This window comes from Schistocerca cancellata, chromosome 3 (assembly GCF_023864275.1).
Source record: "Schistocerca cancellata isolate TAMUIC-IGC-003103 chromosome 3, iqSchCanc2.1, whole genome shotgun sequence".
Taxonomy (NCBI): domain Eukaryota; kingdom Metazoa; phylum Arthropoda; class Insecta; order Orthoptera; family Acrididae; genus Schistocerca; species Schistocerca cancellata.
The window spans coordinates 326,979,338-326,995,590 of NC_064628.1; the positions used below are offsets into that span (position 1 = coordinate 326,979,338).

Sequence of the window (16,253 nt, forward strand, 5' to 3'; positions counted from 1 at the left end):
TGGGACTTAACAGCGGAGGTCATCAGTCCCTTAGAACTACTTAAACCTAACTAACCTAAGGACATCACACACATCCATGCCCGAGGTAGGATTCGAACCTGCGACTGTAGCAGTCGCGCGGTTCCGTGTTGAAGCGCCTCGAACCGCTCGGCCACCGCGGCCGGCGGAAAAATAACTCTTCATTTCGAACAGAGGTTCGGTATGTTGAGGGCAGGGCTTACTTTTTATTATGTGGTCCTTCTCCCAAGAAGCAATCATTTTGGACATTAAAAGTATAAATTTAGTGTCGCATTTCTCAATCGAGGAAAAAGATAAATTCAAAATATCCACGGGTGTGCTGCCGGTCTATAGTGTCCAACGGGCACAATATTTCGGCGATCATACATGTCGCCATCATCAGGTGAACTGACGGACTGAGCTCCTGTGAACGTGCCGGCACGGAGATCCGTACGCTATGGCTGCTCAGAGGGAACTGGGTTCGGTCGCAGCGGCGGCCGATTTAAATACCCTCCGCCCGCGGCGCGCTCCCTCCGCCGTCCGCGCCCCGCGCCACGGTCGCGCGGTGGAACAGATTGAGACGGCGTCTGAGATGACGTCGGTGTGATGGCTCTGTCCGCCGTGGTCGTCACAACTATACGTTTGCTCGATTTACTCTTGATTAACACAATCGCTGGTTCCCAAGCCTTGCTAAGATTATAGCCACAGTCACGGTTTATGAGGTCGTCATTGGTGCGAATTTCGATGGCCTCTCTAACAACGCTGTCCCAGTATCTCGACGTCTGTACCAGAATCCTCGTGCGGCCATACTCCATGGCGTGATTTTCCGACAAACAATGTTCAGCGACCGTCGACTTGCTCGGATACATCAGTCGAGTGTGCCTCTGGTGTTCACGGCATCGATCCTCGACGGTACGCATCTTCTGACCAATATACGACTTGCCACATTGACATAGAATCTGGTACACGCCGGCCTTCCTCAAACCGAGGTCATCTTTGGCGCTCCCCACCAGTGCACGAGTTTTATTTGGAGGACAAAACACAGTTCCGACCTGGTGTTTCTTCAGAATGCGGGCGATTTTCCGCGAGAGTGCACCTGTTTATGGAATAAATGCAGTGCCTACCTCCTCCCTCGTGACTTCATCCATCTCAACAGGTTGTGCTGCAGTGGTTGGGCGGAGAGCACGTTGAATCTGCCACTCTGAGTACCCATTTTTTCGAAATACAGTTCTCAGGTGTTCCAATTCCTGGGGTAGACTCTCTGCGTCAGAGATAGTGCGCGCCCTATGTACTAGAGTTTTAAGTGACCCGTTCCTCTGTGAAGGGTGGTGGCCGCTGTCTGCGTGCAAATACAGATCAGTGTGCATTGTCTTCCGATACACCCCATGACCTAGGGTGCCGTCAGCCCTTCTCTTGACCAAGACGTCAAGGAAAGGTAATTTACCCTCCGTTTCAGTCTCCATAGTGAATTTGATGTTGGGGTGTATGGAGTTTAGATGTGTAAGGAAGTCAAGGAGTTTATCCATACCATGTGGCCAGATGACGAACGTGTCGTCCACGTAACGGAAAAAGCAAGTATGTTTCCATACGGAAGACGACAGGGCTTCCTCCTCGAAGTTCTCCATGTACAAATTCGCTACCACTGGTGAGAGTGGGCTACCCATGGCGACTCCCTCCGTTTGTTCGTAGTATTTTCCATTAAAAAGAAAATACGTGGAAGTCAAGACATGCCTAAAAAGTTCAGTGGTCTTCTCGTCAAACTTCTGACACACCCGTGGATATTTTGATTATCAAATACGCCGGGAGAAACTCAAGAATCACAAAAGATAAATTAGTTAGAAATTGATACTGTACAATACGGCCCTCATTGCACTTCGCTTCGTCGACCTATACGAATAGCCGCGACTTGGCCGTTTTTATTTGTACGTGTGTGTTTTGTATGCCTGCAGCAAACGCGGTCTGCGTGGAACGCGGTGTTCTACCTGTCGGCGGCGCTGTCAGTAGCTGGGTACGTCGTCTACGCCGTGTTCACCACAGCCGAGGAGCAGCCGTGGAACACTTGCCCCTCAGGTGAGTGAATGCTCGCGCCTGCAAGCTTTCGTGTTGGTGGGGGAGGAGTTCGTTCCACCGCAGCTATGACGCACGTGAGAGGTAGACACGCAGTTAATACAACAGATCACTATGTGTTTCTGGGTCGACCAAAACAAAACGATAATATTTCTGAAGAATTCCAAAAATCAAGTGCAGAAAGGGTGTTCCAGTCACCATCAGTAAACACTTCCGGGCTAAGTTGCCGTGGTCGATCTGTAGAACTTCTTCTCCCTGACGTTTCGTTCTCAACTACGGAGAACATCTTCCGAGGTGAGTCAACGACTGGCTGCTAGGAGCTGGGGCCGCCGCTTATATGGATATCGTAGAGGGCGCCACCGCACGTCACGTGGCGTCGATGTGCAGCTATCTCTGGCTATCGTCTGTTCTCTCGATTGCAGGCAATCGATTGTCACGTGATTGATGCAACGTCGACCGCCATATCTTATCCAATTTTAATCCTTCTTCTTTACGATTAAAACTGTATTGATGTTTGTGGATTTCAATTGCCTATCTATACATACGTGTATAATAATGCGACGTCCTCGCTAGCACGCTTATTTCACCAAATTTTATTTCGCGATCTCCATCCTTAAAAACGTGTTCCGCTACTGCCGATTTGTCGATACGTCCCAAGCGACAGTTTCTTTTGTGAAACAAGCGTGCTAGCGAGGACGTCGCATTATTATAAACGTATGTATAGAGAGGCAATTGAAATCCACAAACATCAATACAATTTTAATCGTAAAGGAGAAGGATTAAAATTGGATAAGATATGGCGGTCGACGTTGCATCAATCACGTGACAATCGATTGCCTGCAATCGAGAGAACAGACGATAGCCAGAGATAGCTGCACATCGACGCCACGTGACGTGCGGTGGCGCCCTCTACGATATCCATATAAGCGGCGGCCCCAGCTCCTAGCAGCCAGTCGTTGACTCACCTCGGAAGATGTTCTCCGTAGTTGAGAACGAAACATCAGGGAGAAGAAGTTCTACAGATCGACCACGGCAACTTAGCCCGGAAGTGTTTACTGATGAAGACGCCGGCCGTGAAAGTCTACATGGAATGGTGTTCCAGTCGTTATAAAAAGAAATTCTGTCAGTTCATAGTCGTTCATCACAAACGGAATTCACGCTAGTAATCCTTTAGTCACGTTATTAACCCTCTAGCAACTGCCTGTACCGGAAGGTCAGTCTAAATCTCAGTTAGATGCACTCTCTGTGCGGGGGACTAACATACACTGAAGAGCCAAAGAAATTGTACACCTGCCTAATATGGTGCAGGGCCCCCGCGAGCACGCAGAACAGCCGCAGCACGACGTGGCATGCACTCGACTTACGTGGGAAGTAGAGCTGGAGGGAACTGACATAATGAATCCTGCAGGGCTGTGCATAAATCCGTAAGAGTCAGAGGGAGTGGAGTTCTCTTCTGAACAGCACGTTGCAAGGCATCCTAGACATGCTCAGTAAGGTTCATGTCTGGGGAGTTTGGTAGCCAGTGGAAGTGTTTAAACTCAGAAGAGTGTTCCTGGAGACCCTCTGTAGCAATTCTGGACGTTTGGCGTGTCTGATTATCCTGCTGTAATTGCCCAAGTCCGTCGGAATGCACAATGGAAATAAATGGATGCAGCTGATCAGACAGTATGCTTTCGTACATGTCACCTGTCAAAGTCGTATCTAAAAGTACCAGGAGTCTCATATCACTCCAACTGCACACGTCCCTCATCATTAAAGAGCCTCCACCAGCTTGAACAGTCCCCTGCTGACATGCAGGGTCCATGGATTCATGAGGTTGTCTCCACACCCGCACATGTCCATCAGCTCGATACAATTGAAACGAGACTCGTCCGACCAGGCAACATGTTTCCAGTCATCAACAGTCCAATGTCGGTTTTGATGGGCCCAGGCAAGGCATAAAACTTTATGTCGTGCAGTCATCGAGGGTACACGACTGGGCCTTCGGCTCCGAAATCCCCAGCCGGTGACGTTTCGTTGAATGGTTCGCACACTGACACTTATTGATGGCTCAGCATTGAAATCTGCAGCAATTTGCGTAAGGGTGACACTTCTGTCACGTTGAACGATTCTCTTCAGTTGTCGTTGGTCCTGTTCTTGCAGGATATTTTTCCAGGCGCAGCGATGTCGGAAATTTGGCGTTTGACCGGATTCCTGATATTCACAGTACACTCATGAAATGGTCGTATGGGAAAATCCCTACTTCATCGCTACCTCGAGATGTGTCACATAGCTCGTGTGCCGATTACAACACCACGTTGAAACTCTAACCTACCATTGTAGCAGTAGTAACAGATCTAGCAACTGCGCCAACACTTGTTGTCCTATATAGGCGTTGCCGACCACAGCGCCGTATTCTGCCTGTTTACATATCTCTGTATTTGAATACGCATGCCTATACCAGTTTCTTTGGCGCTTCAGTGTATGTAGTCATCTTCCGTGGGCGTCCATTGGGCCACCTGCTAGTGAAGATGTAGGCAGTCTGCACTTTAGTGCCTATATTTTCTGCCAGGCTACCTCAATTTTAGATTGTGGCAAGAGCAAACTTGAGCCTCGCACTTCACAGTAATTTAAGACAACTAACGTTCATTCTGATGAAGGGTACACAGGAAAAGGTAGTACTTTCGTCTTCATAGCTGAGTTCACAACAAGACTGCACCCTTGCTTTCCAATGTGGCAAAAGAAGGAAGCTTACGATGTCATTACAGATGGAGTACAAATTCCGACTGGTGAAGAAAAGGGAAGAAAATCGATAGCAACTTTTCCAGAGAAACCATTCCAACACTGAATTAGGGAAATAGCGGAAAATCTAAATCTATGGGGGACAGGAACTTGTGGGGGACAGGAATTTGGATCGCTGTCTTACGTATTGTGAGAATAATGTGCCGAGCTCATCCACGATCGTTGTCTAGACATTTGTCTAAACAGTTAATCATTTCGACTACTGCTTCACAGTATATTCATTTCGCCATGAAGTTTTTTACATAATTAACCCACCACAGTCCAAAAGGAAAAATGGTTTACATAATTACAAGAAAAGAAAATGACATTCATTATTACACATTAAGAATGTCTTTAGCACAAAAAGGGTATCACAATGAAACTTCCTGGCAGATTAAAACTGTGTGCCGGACCTAGACTCGAACTCGGGAACTTTACCTTTCGCGGGCAAGTTCTCTACCAACTGAGCTACACAAACACGACTCACGCCCCGTCCTCACAGCTTTACTTCTGCCAGTATCTCGTCTCCTACCTTCCAAACTTTACAGTAGCTCTCCTGCGAACCTTGCAGAACTAGCACTCCTGAAAGAAAGGATATTGCGGAGACATGGCTTAGCCACAGCCTGGGGGATGTTTCCAGAATGAGATTTTCACTCTGCAGCGGAGTGTGCGCTGATATGAAACTTCCTGGCAGATTAAAACTGTGTGCCGGACCGAGACTCGAACTCGGGACCTTTGCCTTTCGCGGGCAAGTGCTCTACCAACTGAGCTACCCAAGCACGACTCAGGCCCTGTCCTCACAGCCTTACTTCTACCAGTACCTCGTCTCCTACCTTCATATCAGCGCACACTCCGCTGCAGAGTGAAAATCTCATTCTGGAAACATTCCCTAGGCTGTGGCTAAGCCATGTCTCCGCAATATCCTTTCTTTCAGGAGTGCTAGTTCTGCAAGGTTCGCAGGAGAGCTTCTGTAAAATTTGGAAGGTAGGAGAGAGGTACTGGCAGAAGTAAGGCTGTGAGGAGGGGGCGTGAGTCGTGCTTGGGTAGCTCAGTTGGTAGAGAACTTGCCCGCGAAAGGTAAAGTTCCCGAGTTCGAGTCTAGGTCCGGCACACAGTTTTAATCTGCCAGGAAGTTTCATATCAGCGCACCCTCCGCTGCAGAGTGAAAATCTCATTCCAGTGTATCACAATGGTGCCACTAAATTTTGGATCACTTACCCACTGATATAAAATATCCGACAGTAAGGTTAAATTTGAAAACAAAGACAAAAAGTTCTCCTTCAAATTTCTTCTATTCCGTAGAGGAATTTCAATTTTTGTAATGTGTAAAAGATGGTGAGTATGAATAACTAATTCAGAACTGCATTTTGAAAAATAAAATCAAAATAATAAGAAATGAATCACTCTTCTAAATGGTCATCATATAGTTATATTTACATACGAATGCTTAATGTGAATGTAAAATGTCTCGTTCCACATCATTGTAATTAATCATACAAATAATGCTTGGGACATGAAACTAACTACCTAACTGACTAACTAACTAAATGCGAGTACAGAATCTTACCATTTCGCCACCTTCATTCGTTTCCAATGCGGATAGTCTGTAAGTAATCCATTCATTTATTCCGTGTATTGTAACTACATTTGCTATCACGTCTTTGCCTCTTCCACTATCTGTGTAAGCGCAAGAGACTTTAGTACGAGACCCGATAGTCCTTCTTAATCGGACAGTTCTACTGGGATTTTCGTTTACAATTACAGTAACACATAGTTTGCTGTAAATTTCATAAAGCGCAAAGATAACTGCAACTTCACTGCTTGTCTGAATTCTGCGTATATATCTACATCCACACGACTACTTTAAATTCATAATTAAGTGCCTGGAAGAGGATTCATCGAACCACCTTGAAGCTACTTTTCTACCATTCCACTCTTGAAAAGCGCGCGGGAAAAGGGAACACTTAAATGTTTCCGAGCCAGCTCTGATTTCTACTTCTACGTCCATACTCCGCAAGCCACCTGACGCTGTGTGGCGGAGGGTACCTTGAGTAACTCTATCGGTTCTTCCTTCTATTCCAGTCGGGATTACTAAATGATCCTGTAATGAAGTGCGCTGCTCCCCGTTGGATCTTCTCTATCTCTTCTATCAACCCTGTCTGGTGCGGAGCCCACAACGGTGAGCAGTATTCAAGAAGTGGGCGAGCAAGTGTACTGTAACCTACTTCCTTTGTTTTCGGACTGCATTTTCTTAGGATTCTTCCTATGAATCTCAGTCTGGCATCAGCTTTCCCGACGATTAATTTTATATGGTCATTCCATTTTAAATCACTCCTAATGCCTACTCCCACATAATTTATGGGGTTAACTGCTTCCAGTTGCTGAGCTGCTATATTGTAGCTTAAAGGATCGTTATTTCTATGTATTCGCAGCACATTGCACTTGTCTGCATTGAGATTCAATTTCCATTCCCTGCACCATGTGTCAATTCGTTGCAGATCCTCCTGCATTTCAGTACAATTTTCCGTTGTTACAACCTCTCGATATACTACAGCATCATCCGCAAATAGCCTCAGTGAACTTCCGATGTTATCCACAATGTCATTTATATATGTTGTGAATAGCAACGGTCCTACGACACTCCCCTGTGGCACACATGAAATCTCTCTTACTGCGGAAGACTTCTCTCCATTGAGAATGACATGCTGACTTGTTATCTAGGAATTCTTCAATCCAATCACACAATTGGTCTGATAGTTCACATGCTCTTATTTTGTTCATTAAACGACTGTATCAAACGCCTTTCGGAAGTCAAGAAACACGGCATCTACCTGTGGATCCGTGTCTATGGCCCTCTAAGTCTCGTGGACGAATAGCGCGAGCTGGGTTTCATACGATCGTCTTTTTCGAAACCCATGCTGATTCTTACAGAGTAGATTTCTAGTCTCCAGAAAAGTCATTATACTCTAACATAATACGTGTTCCAAAATTCTACAACTGATCGACGTTAGAGATATAGGTCTATAGTTCTGCACATCTGTTCGACGTCGCTTCTTGGAAACGGGGATGACCTGTGCCCTTTTCCAATCTTTTGGAACGATACGCTCTTCTAGAGACCTACGGTACGCCGCTACAAGAAGGGGGGAAGTTCCTTCGCGTACTCTGTGTACGCCGGCCGTTGTGGCCTAGTGGTTTTAGACGCTTCAGTCTGGGACCGCGCGAACGCTACGGTCGCAGGTTCGAATCCTGCCTCGGGCATGGATGTGTGTGATGTCCTTAGGTTAGTTAGGTTTAGGTACTTCTACGTTCTAGGGGACTGATGACCTCAGATGTTAATTCCCATAGTGCTCAGAGCCATTTGAACCATTTACTGTGTAAAATCAAACTGGTATCCCATCAGGTCCAGTGGCCTTTCGTCTTTTGAGTGATTTTAGTTTTTTTTCTATCCCTCTGTCATTTCTCTCATTTTATTAAAATGATTATTTCTCGTTATGCATGTGTTGTTCTTGTGGTCTTCAGTCCTGAGACTGGTTTGATGCAGCTCTCCATGCTACTCTATCCTGTGCAAGCTTCTTCATCTCCCAGTACCTACTGCAACCTACATCCTTCTGAATCTGCTTAGTGTATTCATCTCTTGGTCTCCCCCTACGATTTTTACCCTCCACGCTGCCCTCCAATACTAAATTGGTGATCCCTTGATGCCTCAGAACATTTCCTACCAACCGATCCCTTCTTCTGGTCAAGTTGTGCCACAAACTTCTCTTCTCCCCAATGCTATTCAATACTTCCTCATTAGTTATGTGATCTACCCATCTAATCTTCAGCATTCTTCTGTAGCACCACATTTCGAAAGCTTCTATTCTCTTCTTGTCCAAACTATTTACCGTCCATGTTTCACTTCCATACATGGCTACACTCCATACAAATACCTTTAGAAACGACTTCCTGACACTTAAATCTATACTCGATGTAAACAAATTTCTCTTCTTCAGAAACGCTTTCCTTGCCATTGCCAGTCTACATTTAATATCCTCTCTACTTCGACCATCATCAGTTATTTTGCTCCCCAAATAGCAAAACTCCTTTACTACTTTAAGTGTCTCATTTCCTAATCTAATTCCCTCAGCATCACCCGATTTAATTCGACTACATTCCATTATCCTTGTTTTGCTTTTGTTGATGTTCATCTTATATCCTCCTTTCAAGACACTGTCCATTCCATTCAACTGTTCTTCCAAGTCCTTTGCTGTCTCTGACAGAATTACAATGTCATCGGCGAACCTCAAAGTTTATATTTCTTCTCCATGGATTTTAATACCTACTCCGAATTATTCTTTTGTTTCCTTTATTGCTTGCTCAATATACAGATTGAATAACATCGGGGAGAAGCTACAACCCTGTCTTACTCCCTTCGCAACCACTGCTTCCCTTTCATGTCCCTCGACTCTTATAACTGCCATCTGGTTTCTGTACAAATTGTAAATAGCCTTTCGCTCCCTGTATTGTACCCCTGCAACCTTGAGAATTTGAAAGAGAGTATTCCAGTCAACATTGTCAAAAGCTTTCTCTAAGTCTACAAATGCTAGAAACGTAGGTTTGTCTTTCCTTAATCTTTCTTCTAAGATAAGTCGTAACGTGAGTATTGCCTTACATGTTTCAGTATTTCTACGGAATCCAAACTGATCTTCCCCGAGGTCGACTTCTACTAGTTTTTCCATTCGTCTGTAAAGAATTCGTGTTAGTATTTTGCAACTGTGGCTTATTAAACTGATAGTTCGGTAATTTTCACATCTGTCAACACCTGCTTTCTTTGGGATTGGAATTATTATATTCTTCTTGAAGTCTGAGGGTGTTTCGCCTGTTTCATACATCTTGCTCACCAGATGGTAGAGCTTTGTCAGGACTGGCTCTCCGAAGGCCGTCAGTAGTTCCAATGGAATGTTGTCTACTCCGGGGGCCTTGTTTCGACTTAGGTCTTTCAGTGGTCTGTCAAACTCTTCACGCAGTATCGTATCTCCCATTTCATCTTCATCTACATCCTCTTCCATTTCCATAATATTGTCCTCAAGTACATCACCCTTGTATAGACCCTCTATATACTCCTTCCACCTTTCTGCTTTCTCTTCTTTGCTTAGAACTGGGTTTCCATCTGAGCTCTTGATGTTCACACAAGTGGTTCTCTTATCTCCAAAAGTCTCTTTAATTTTCCTGTAGGCAGTATCTATCTTACCCCTAGTGAGATAAGCCTCTACATCCTTACATTTGTCCTCTAGCCATCCCTGCTTAGGCATTTTGCACTTCCTGTCGATATCATTTTTGAGACGTTTTTATTCCTTTTTGCCTGCTTCATTTACTGCATTTTTATATTTTCTCCTTTCATCAATTAAATTCAATATTTCTTCTGTTACCCAAGGATTTCTACTAGCCCTCGTCTTTTTACCTACTTTATCCTCTGCTGCCTTCACTACTTCATCCCTGAGAGCTACCCATTCTTCTTCTACTGTATTTCTTTCCCCCATTCCTGTCAATTGCTCCCTTATGCTCTCCCTGAAACTCTGTACAACCTCTGGTTTAGTCCGTTTATCCAGGTCCCATCTCCTGAAATTCCCATTTTACAAATTCTTCAGTTTTAATCTACAGTTCATAACCAATAGATTGTGGTCAGAGTCCACATCTGCCCCTGGAAATGTCTTACAATTTAAAACCTGGTTCCTAAATCTCTGTCTTACCATTATATAATCTATCTGATACCTTTTAGTATCTCCAGTATTCTTCCATGTATACAACCTTCTTTTATGATTCTTGAACCAATTGTTTGCTATGATTAAGTTATGCTCTGTGCAAAATTCTACCAGACGCCTTCCTCATTCATTTCTTACCCCGAATCCTTATTCACCTACTATGTTTCCTTCTCTCCCTTTCCCTGCTCTCGAATTCCAGTCACCCATGACTATTAAATTTTCGTCTCCCTTCACTATCTGAATAATTTCTTTTATCTCATCATACGTAACTTCAATTTCTTCGTCATCTGCAGAGCTAGTTGGCATATAAACTTGTACTACTGTAGTAGGCGTGGGCTTCGTGTCTATCTTGGCCATTATAATATGTTCACTATGCTTTTCGTAGTAGCTTAACCGCACTCCTATTTTTTTATTCATTATTAAACCAACTCCTGCATTACCCCTATTTGATTTTGTATTTATAACCCTGTATTCACCTGACCAGAAATCTTGTTCCTTCTGCCACCGAACTTCACTAATTCCCACTATATCTAACTTTAACCTATCCATTTCCGTTTTTAAATTTTCTAACTACCTGCCCGATTAAGGGATCTGACATTCCACGCTGCGATCCGTAGGAGGCCAGTTTTCTTTCTCGTGATAACGACGTCCTCTTGAGTAGTCCCCGCCTGGAGATCCGAATGGGGGACTATTTACCTCCGGAATATTTTACCCAAGAGGACGCCATCATCATTTAACCATATAGGAAAGCTGCATGCCCTCGGGAAAAATTACGGCTGTAGTTTACCCTTGCTTTCAGCCGTTCGCAGTACCAGCACAGCAAGGCCGTTTTGGTTAGTGTTACAAGGCCAGATCAGTCAACCATCCAGCCTGTTGCCCCTGCAACTACTGAAAAAGCTGCTGCCCCTCTTCAGGAACCACAAGTTTGTTTGGCCTCTCAACAGATACCGCTCTGTTGTGGTTGCACCTACGGTACGGCTATCCCTATCGTTGAGGCACGCAAGCCTCCCCACCAACGGCAAGGTCCATGGTTCATGGGGGGACATCAATAGATCCTATAACAAATAACGGAACAGTAGGTACGTATTTACAATTAACTTGAATATATCACATGAAATTCAAGACAAAATGTATATGTCCATGTGTCATATTTTATGTATTACGAATGTTTGTAATCGGGGAAAGGCCTGAAATATCCGGTATATTCATTACACCAAAGGACTGAAATTTAAAATTTAGGATACCAGAACCCAAGCAATACAAATGAACAAAACTATCACGGAAGCGTAAAATCAGTCTGTCACTGCAAGAAAAACGTTTATTGTCTGAAACAAATCATACATACATACATTAATCCTTGTTCCATAGTTCATGAACACAACATTTCGTAATGATGTGTAACGTTTCACTTTAACATAAGTTTTCTTTACACAAAATAATTAATTCTTCTTTTTGTTTTTTATTGTTTTACAGTTACTACTTCATATCTAAGAATACATCTGTTGAGTAGAAGGAGTTGCCATTCAGAAATTCTTTTAATTTGCTTTTAAATGTTTGTTGGCTATCTGTCAGACTTTTAATACCATTTGGCCAATGGCCAAAGATTTTTGTGGCAGCATAATTCACCCCTTTCTGTGCCAAAGTGAGATTTAATTCAGAATTGAGAATATCTTCCTTTCTTCTAGCGTTGTAGCTATGAATTTCGCTGTTATTTTTGAATTCGGATGGGTTATTAATGACAAATTTCATAAGTGAATATATATATATATATATATATATATATATATATATATATATATATACATATCTCCAACCATTATTCTGATTACAAGCTTTTGTGCAAGGAATACTTTCTCTCTTAATGACGACTTGTCCCAAAATATGATGCCATATGAAAGCAGTGAATGAAAATAGGCATAGTAGGCTAATTTACTGATACATTTATCTTCAAAATTTCCAATAACCCTAATAGCGTAAGTAGCTGAACCTAACCGTTTCAGCAGATCATCGATGTGTTTCTTCTAATTCAATTCCTAATCGATGCACACACCCACAAATTTTGAGTATTCTGCCTTAGCAACAGACTTCCGTTGCTATTTACTGTACATAATTGTATAAACTGTGTTTTCTCAAACTTTAGTGAGAGTCAATTTACAGAGAACCACTTAATAATTTTCTGAAGACATAATTTGCAAGTTCGTCAGCTGATTCTCGCTTCTTGGGTGTCTTTACTATACTTATATCATCAGCAAAAAGAACTAGCTTTGCATCTTCATGAATATAGAGTGGCAAGTCGTTACTATATATATAGAACAATAAGGGACTTGAGACTGAACCCTGTGGGACACCATTCTTGATACCTTCCCAGTTAGAGGACTCTGCTGGTTTTTGCAGACTATCTATACTGTTAATTTCAACCTTCTGCATTCTTCCAGTTAAGTATGAATTAAACCATTTGTGCACTGTCTGACACATACAACAATACTTCAGCTTATCTAGAAAAATTTCATGTTTCACACAATCAAAAGCCTTTGAGAGATCACAAAATATCCCAATGGGTGATGTTCGGTTATTCAATGCATTTAATATTTGATCAGTGAAAGCATATATAGCATTTTCTGTTGAAAAGCGTTTCTGAAAACCAATTTGACATTTTGTTAGTACTTCATTTTACAAATACGAGTATGTTATGCTACTCTTGAATACATTACTTTTTCAAGAATTTTGGATAAAGCTGTCAAAAGTGAGATTGGGTGGTAGTTCTAAGCATCAGATCTATCCCCTTTTTTATGCAACGTCATTGCTGGTAGGCAGCATGTTGGCTACATATGAACGTGGATGCTACGCATGAGAGTAAGAACGGCTTTTCCATAATATGAGGTTGAAAGTGGAGGCCAGAAATAATATCCTAAGGAAGATAATCGGGTGTACATGGGTCTCTTAGCCACGAACTTCGAGAGCAGCGGCAGAATACGCATGTCCTTTGTGGTACGGGTTTGCGCACGCCTAAGAAGTCGACAAGGAATTGAATGAGACGTGGTAGATTGTTACTGGATGTCTACGGCCTACAGTATTCGCCAATGGTTAACATCTGGCAGATAGTGTTTCCCCAGACATGCCGGCCGCGGTGGTCTAGTGGTTCTAGGCGCGCAGTCCGGAACCGCGCGACTGCTACGGTCGCAGGTTCGAATCCTGCCTCGGGCATGGATGTGTGTGATGTCCTTAGGTTAGTTAGGAGTAGGTAGTTCTAAGTTCTAGGGGACTGATGACCACAGATGTTAAGTCTCATAGTGCTCAGAACCATTTTCCCCAGACATCTGTCCACTTAGTGAAGTGGAAAACACAAACCAGTTCTGATGCCTAGCCATTAACTGCATGATTATGTACCAGCCATCCAGAGGTGGATGACCAGGAAAAGCTTCATGAAAATCAGCAGCGTTCTGTAAACGACTCCATCGAAACCAATATGGAAATGTGGAAAGCACAAGTTGTAAACGATGTTCATCCATCTAAAAATCTCCCTCGTGGCCACCAAGAGAAGTGCATTACGTGGCATGCTCACAATAGTCTACTCTCTGACGTCAGAAGATCCCAATGTAATCTCCAAAATGGAGATTTCCGGTAGTCACTGCTAAGACTGCGATTGCAGCACAGCGCAAGCCAAGGACCACTTGTTCTGCCATGGCTCTCTCCCCCTCTTGCAGCCAGAAAGATCTACTTTACGCAACTCCAAATTCTCTTGAGGTTGCCTCCTTTTTGTCCTCCATGATGTAATCTTCCGTACACTTCTACCCGGACGTGTTTAAGTTACTTGTTTTGCATATTCTAAAATTTCTGGTTGTATTTCTTTGTACTGATCATTGTGACATGCATAAAGAAATGTAAGAACGAGTCAAAACACGCAGCAAATCCCAGCACTTAACTTTTATTTTATTTGTGCACTTTCTTGTGTTTGCTAGAAAGATCCACCTTACATGCAACAAGATAACCTACACTAATACAAATGCATATGTCAGGCATAGAGAAAAATATAGTAGAAAAACAACATTCTATTTTTTGATGATTTATTTCTGTTTATTTCAGGAAAAGAATCCAAAGCAAAGAGCGACGGGTCCGCTGACACAGCAACCATTGAAGATGAAGTCGTGGAAGAGAGTGGGCATAAATCCCTTGACTTTTAGCCATCGATATCTTCAGCACATTCTAATGTGTCACCAGCGGGCTGAACGAAGGTAATGGTGGCACAATCGGCGTGGATGTTGTCTGGAGATGGACTCTCCAAAAGTATGGATTGTTGCACTTAGTTGCCAGGCACTCGGTGGTGTCTGCAAAGAGAAAAGTTGTCAACTTCCTATGAAGTACCTGTTCTTTCCTATGAGTGTATTAAACCTTGCAGTTTTTAGGACTGTGCCAACTAATGGGCAAAATTTTCAAAATGAAACTCATGTTTCCGGGCTGTCGTTGAGAGAAGGCACTGATGTAAATCCCTTAAGCCGTGACTTGAATCTCACCTGGATATCATCAACGTTTCATTACTTTGCGGACTGTATCTTTTGACATTTAAAATAAAGGAGTGGTGTTCAAGCCAAATATAGTATCCTAGAGTTCCATATTTAGACTGTCTCCTGATTTGATGCATATGTGAGTCTAAGTTTCTATTTTATTCGATGGACGACTTTGATGCTCAGACAATTGTTTTAATATTTCTTTGGTACTTACTGCTACACCCAATCGCTGCCCACAGTGCTCATGTATTCTTCATGCCTCAACAAGTCTTACTCATGTAGCATATAATCAATAAATTTTGGGCACCCTGGTCACCCGTTAACCCGTTAATACGACCACGTGCTATTCACGAATCATCTAGAAATTCTATAGCGTACGTAAAACGATTAATTATTCAGTAACGAGCATTCATATCCAGTTTCCTTGTGGGTACAAGTGTGTTAACGTTCGATCCACATGTAGTGGGTTTTTATATTAAATGCTGAAGACACTTCAAATGTTTCAAATGGCTCTGAGCGCTATGGGACTTAACATCTGAGCTTATCAGTCCCCTAGAACTTAGAACTACTTAAACCTAACTAACCTAAGGACATCACACACATCCACGCCCGAGGCACGATTCGAACCTGCGACCGAAGCGGTCGCGCGTTTCCAGACTGAAGCGCCTAGAACCACTCGGCCACAACGGCCGGCTGAAGACACTTCAACACCAGAAATTAATGGGCAGAGGGAAGAGAGGTAATGCCAAAATTTCCAGATACGCTGTTGCTTGAGTGATGCCCTGCATCAACGCCATATCTTTACACAGTGCCATACTGAATGAAGGCATGTGACATTGTTGATGATGATCCTTCTGTCACAGCGTAACTTCAAGTTTTGTTGTTCCTTTTCTACTACTGGAAACGGCTATGTACCCAGCATTAAGGACTTTCCTTTAATTTGTACCTGGCTGAATAAGACGGTGGGGTGAAGTGGAAACCTTCCCATAAAGGTTTTCGGATTTCATCTTGTAAGTAGGCTGTTTAGGTTTTCTTATTGGTAACGCCACGTAGCGCTCTGTATGAAAATCACTGGCTGTGCTGTGTGCAGTCTGTGGCTAGTTTGCATTGTTGTCTGCCATTGTAGTGTTGGGCAGCTGGATGTTAATAGTGCGTAGCATTGCGCAGTTGGAGGTGAGCCGCC

The 16,253-nt window shown here is 43.3% G+C and overlaps 1 protein-coding gene across 1 annotated transcript in view; it reads left to right on the forward strand.

The window, feature by feature from the left end:
• The window catches only part of LOC126176711 (sialin-like), a 189,098-nt gene extending 173,965 nt beyond the window's left edge, over positions 1 to 15,133 (forward strand). The window contains exons 9-10 of the mRNA XM_049923877.1: positions 1,947 to 2,067; positions 14,649 to 15,133. Of these exons, the coding sequence (XP_049779834.1) occupies positions 1,947 to 2,067; positions 14,649 to 14,746 (219 nt within the window). The 3' untranslated portion in view covers positions 14,747 to 15,133. The remainder of the gene's footprint in view (positions 1 to 1,946; positions 2,068 to 14,648) is intronic.
• Positions 15,134 to 16,253: the final 1,120 nt, after the last annotated feature.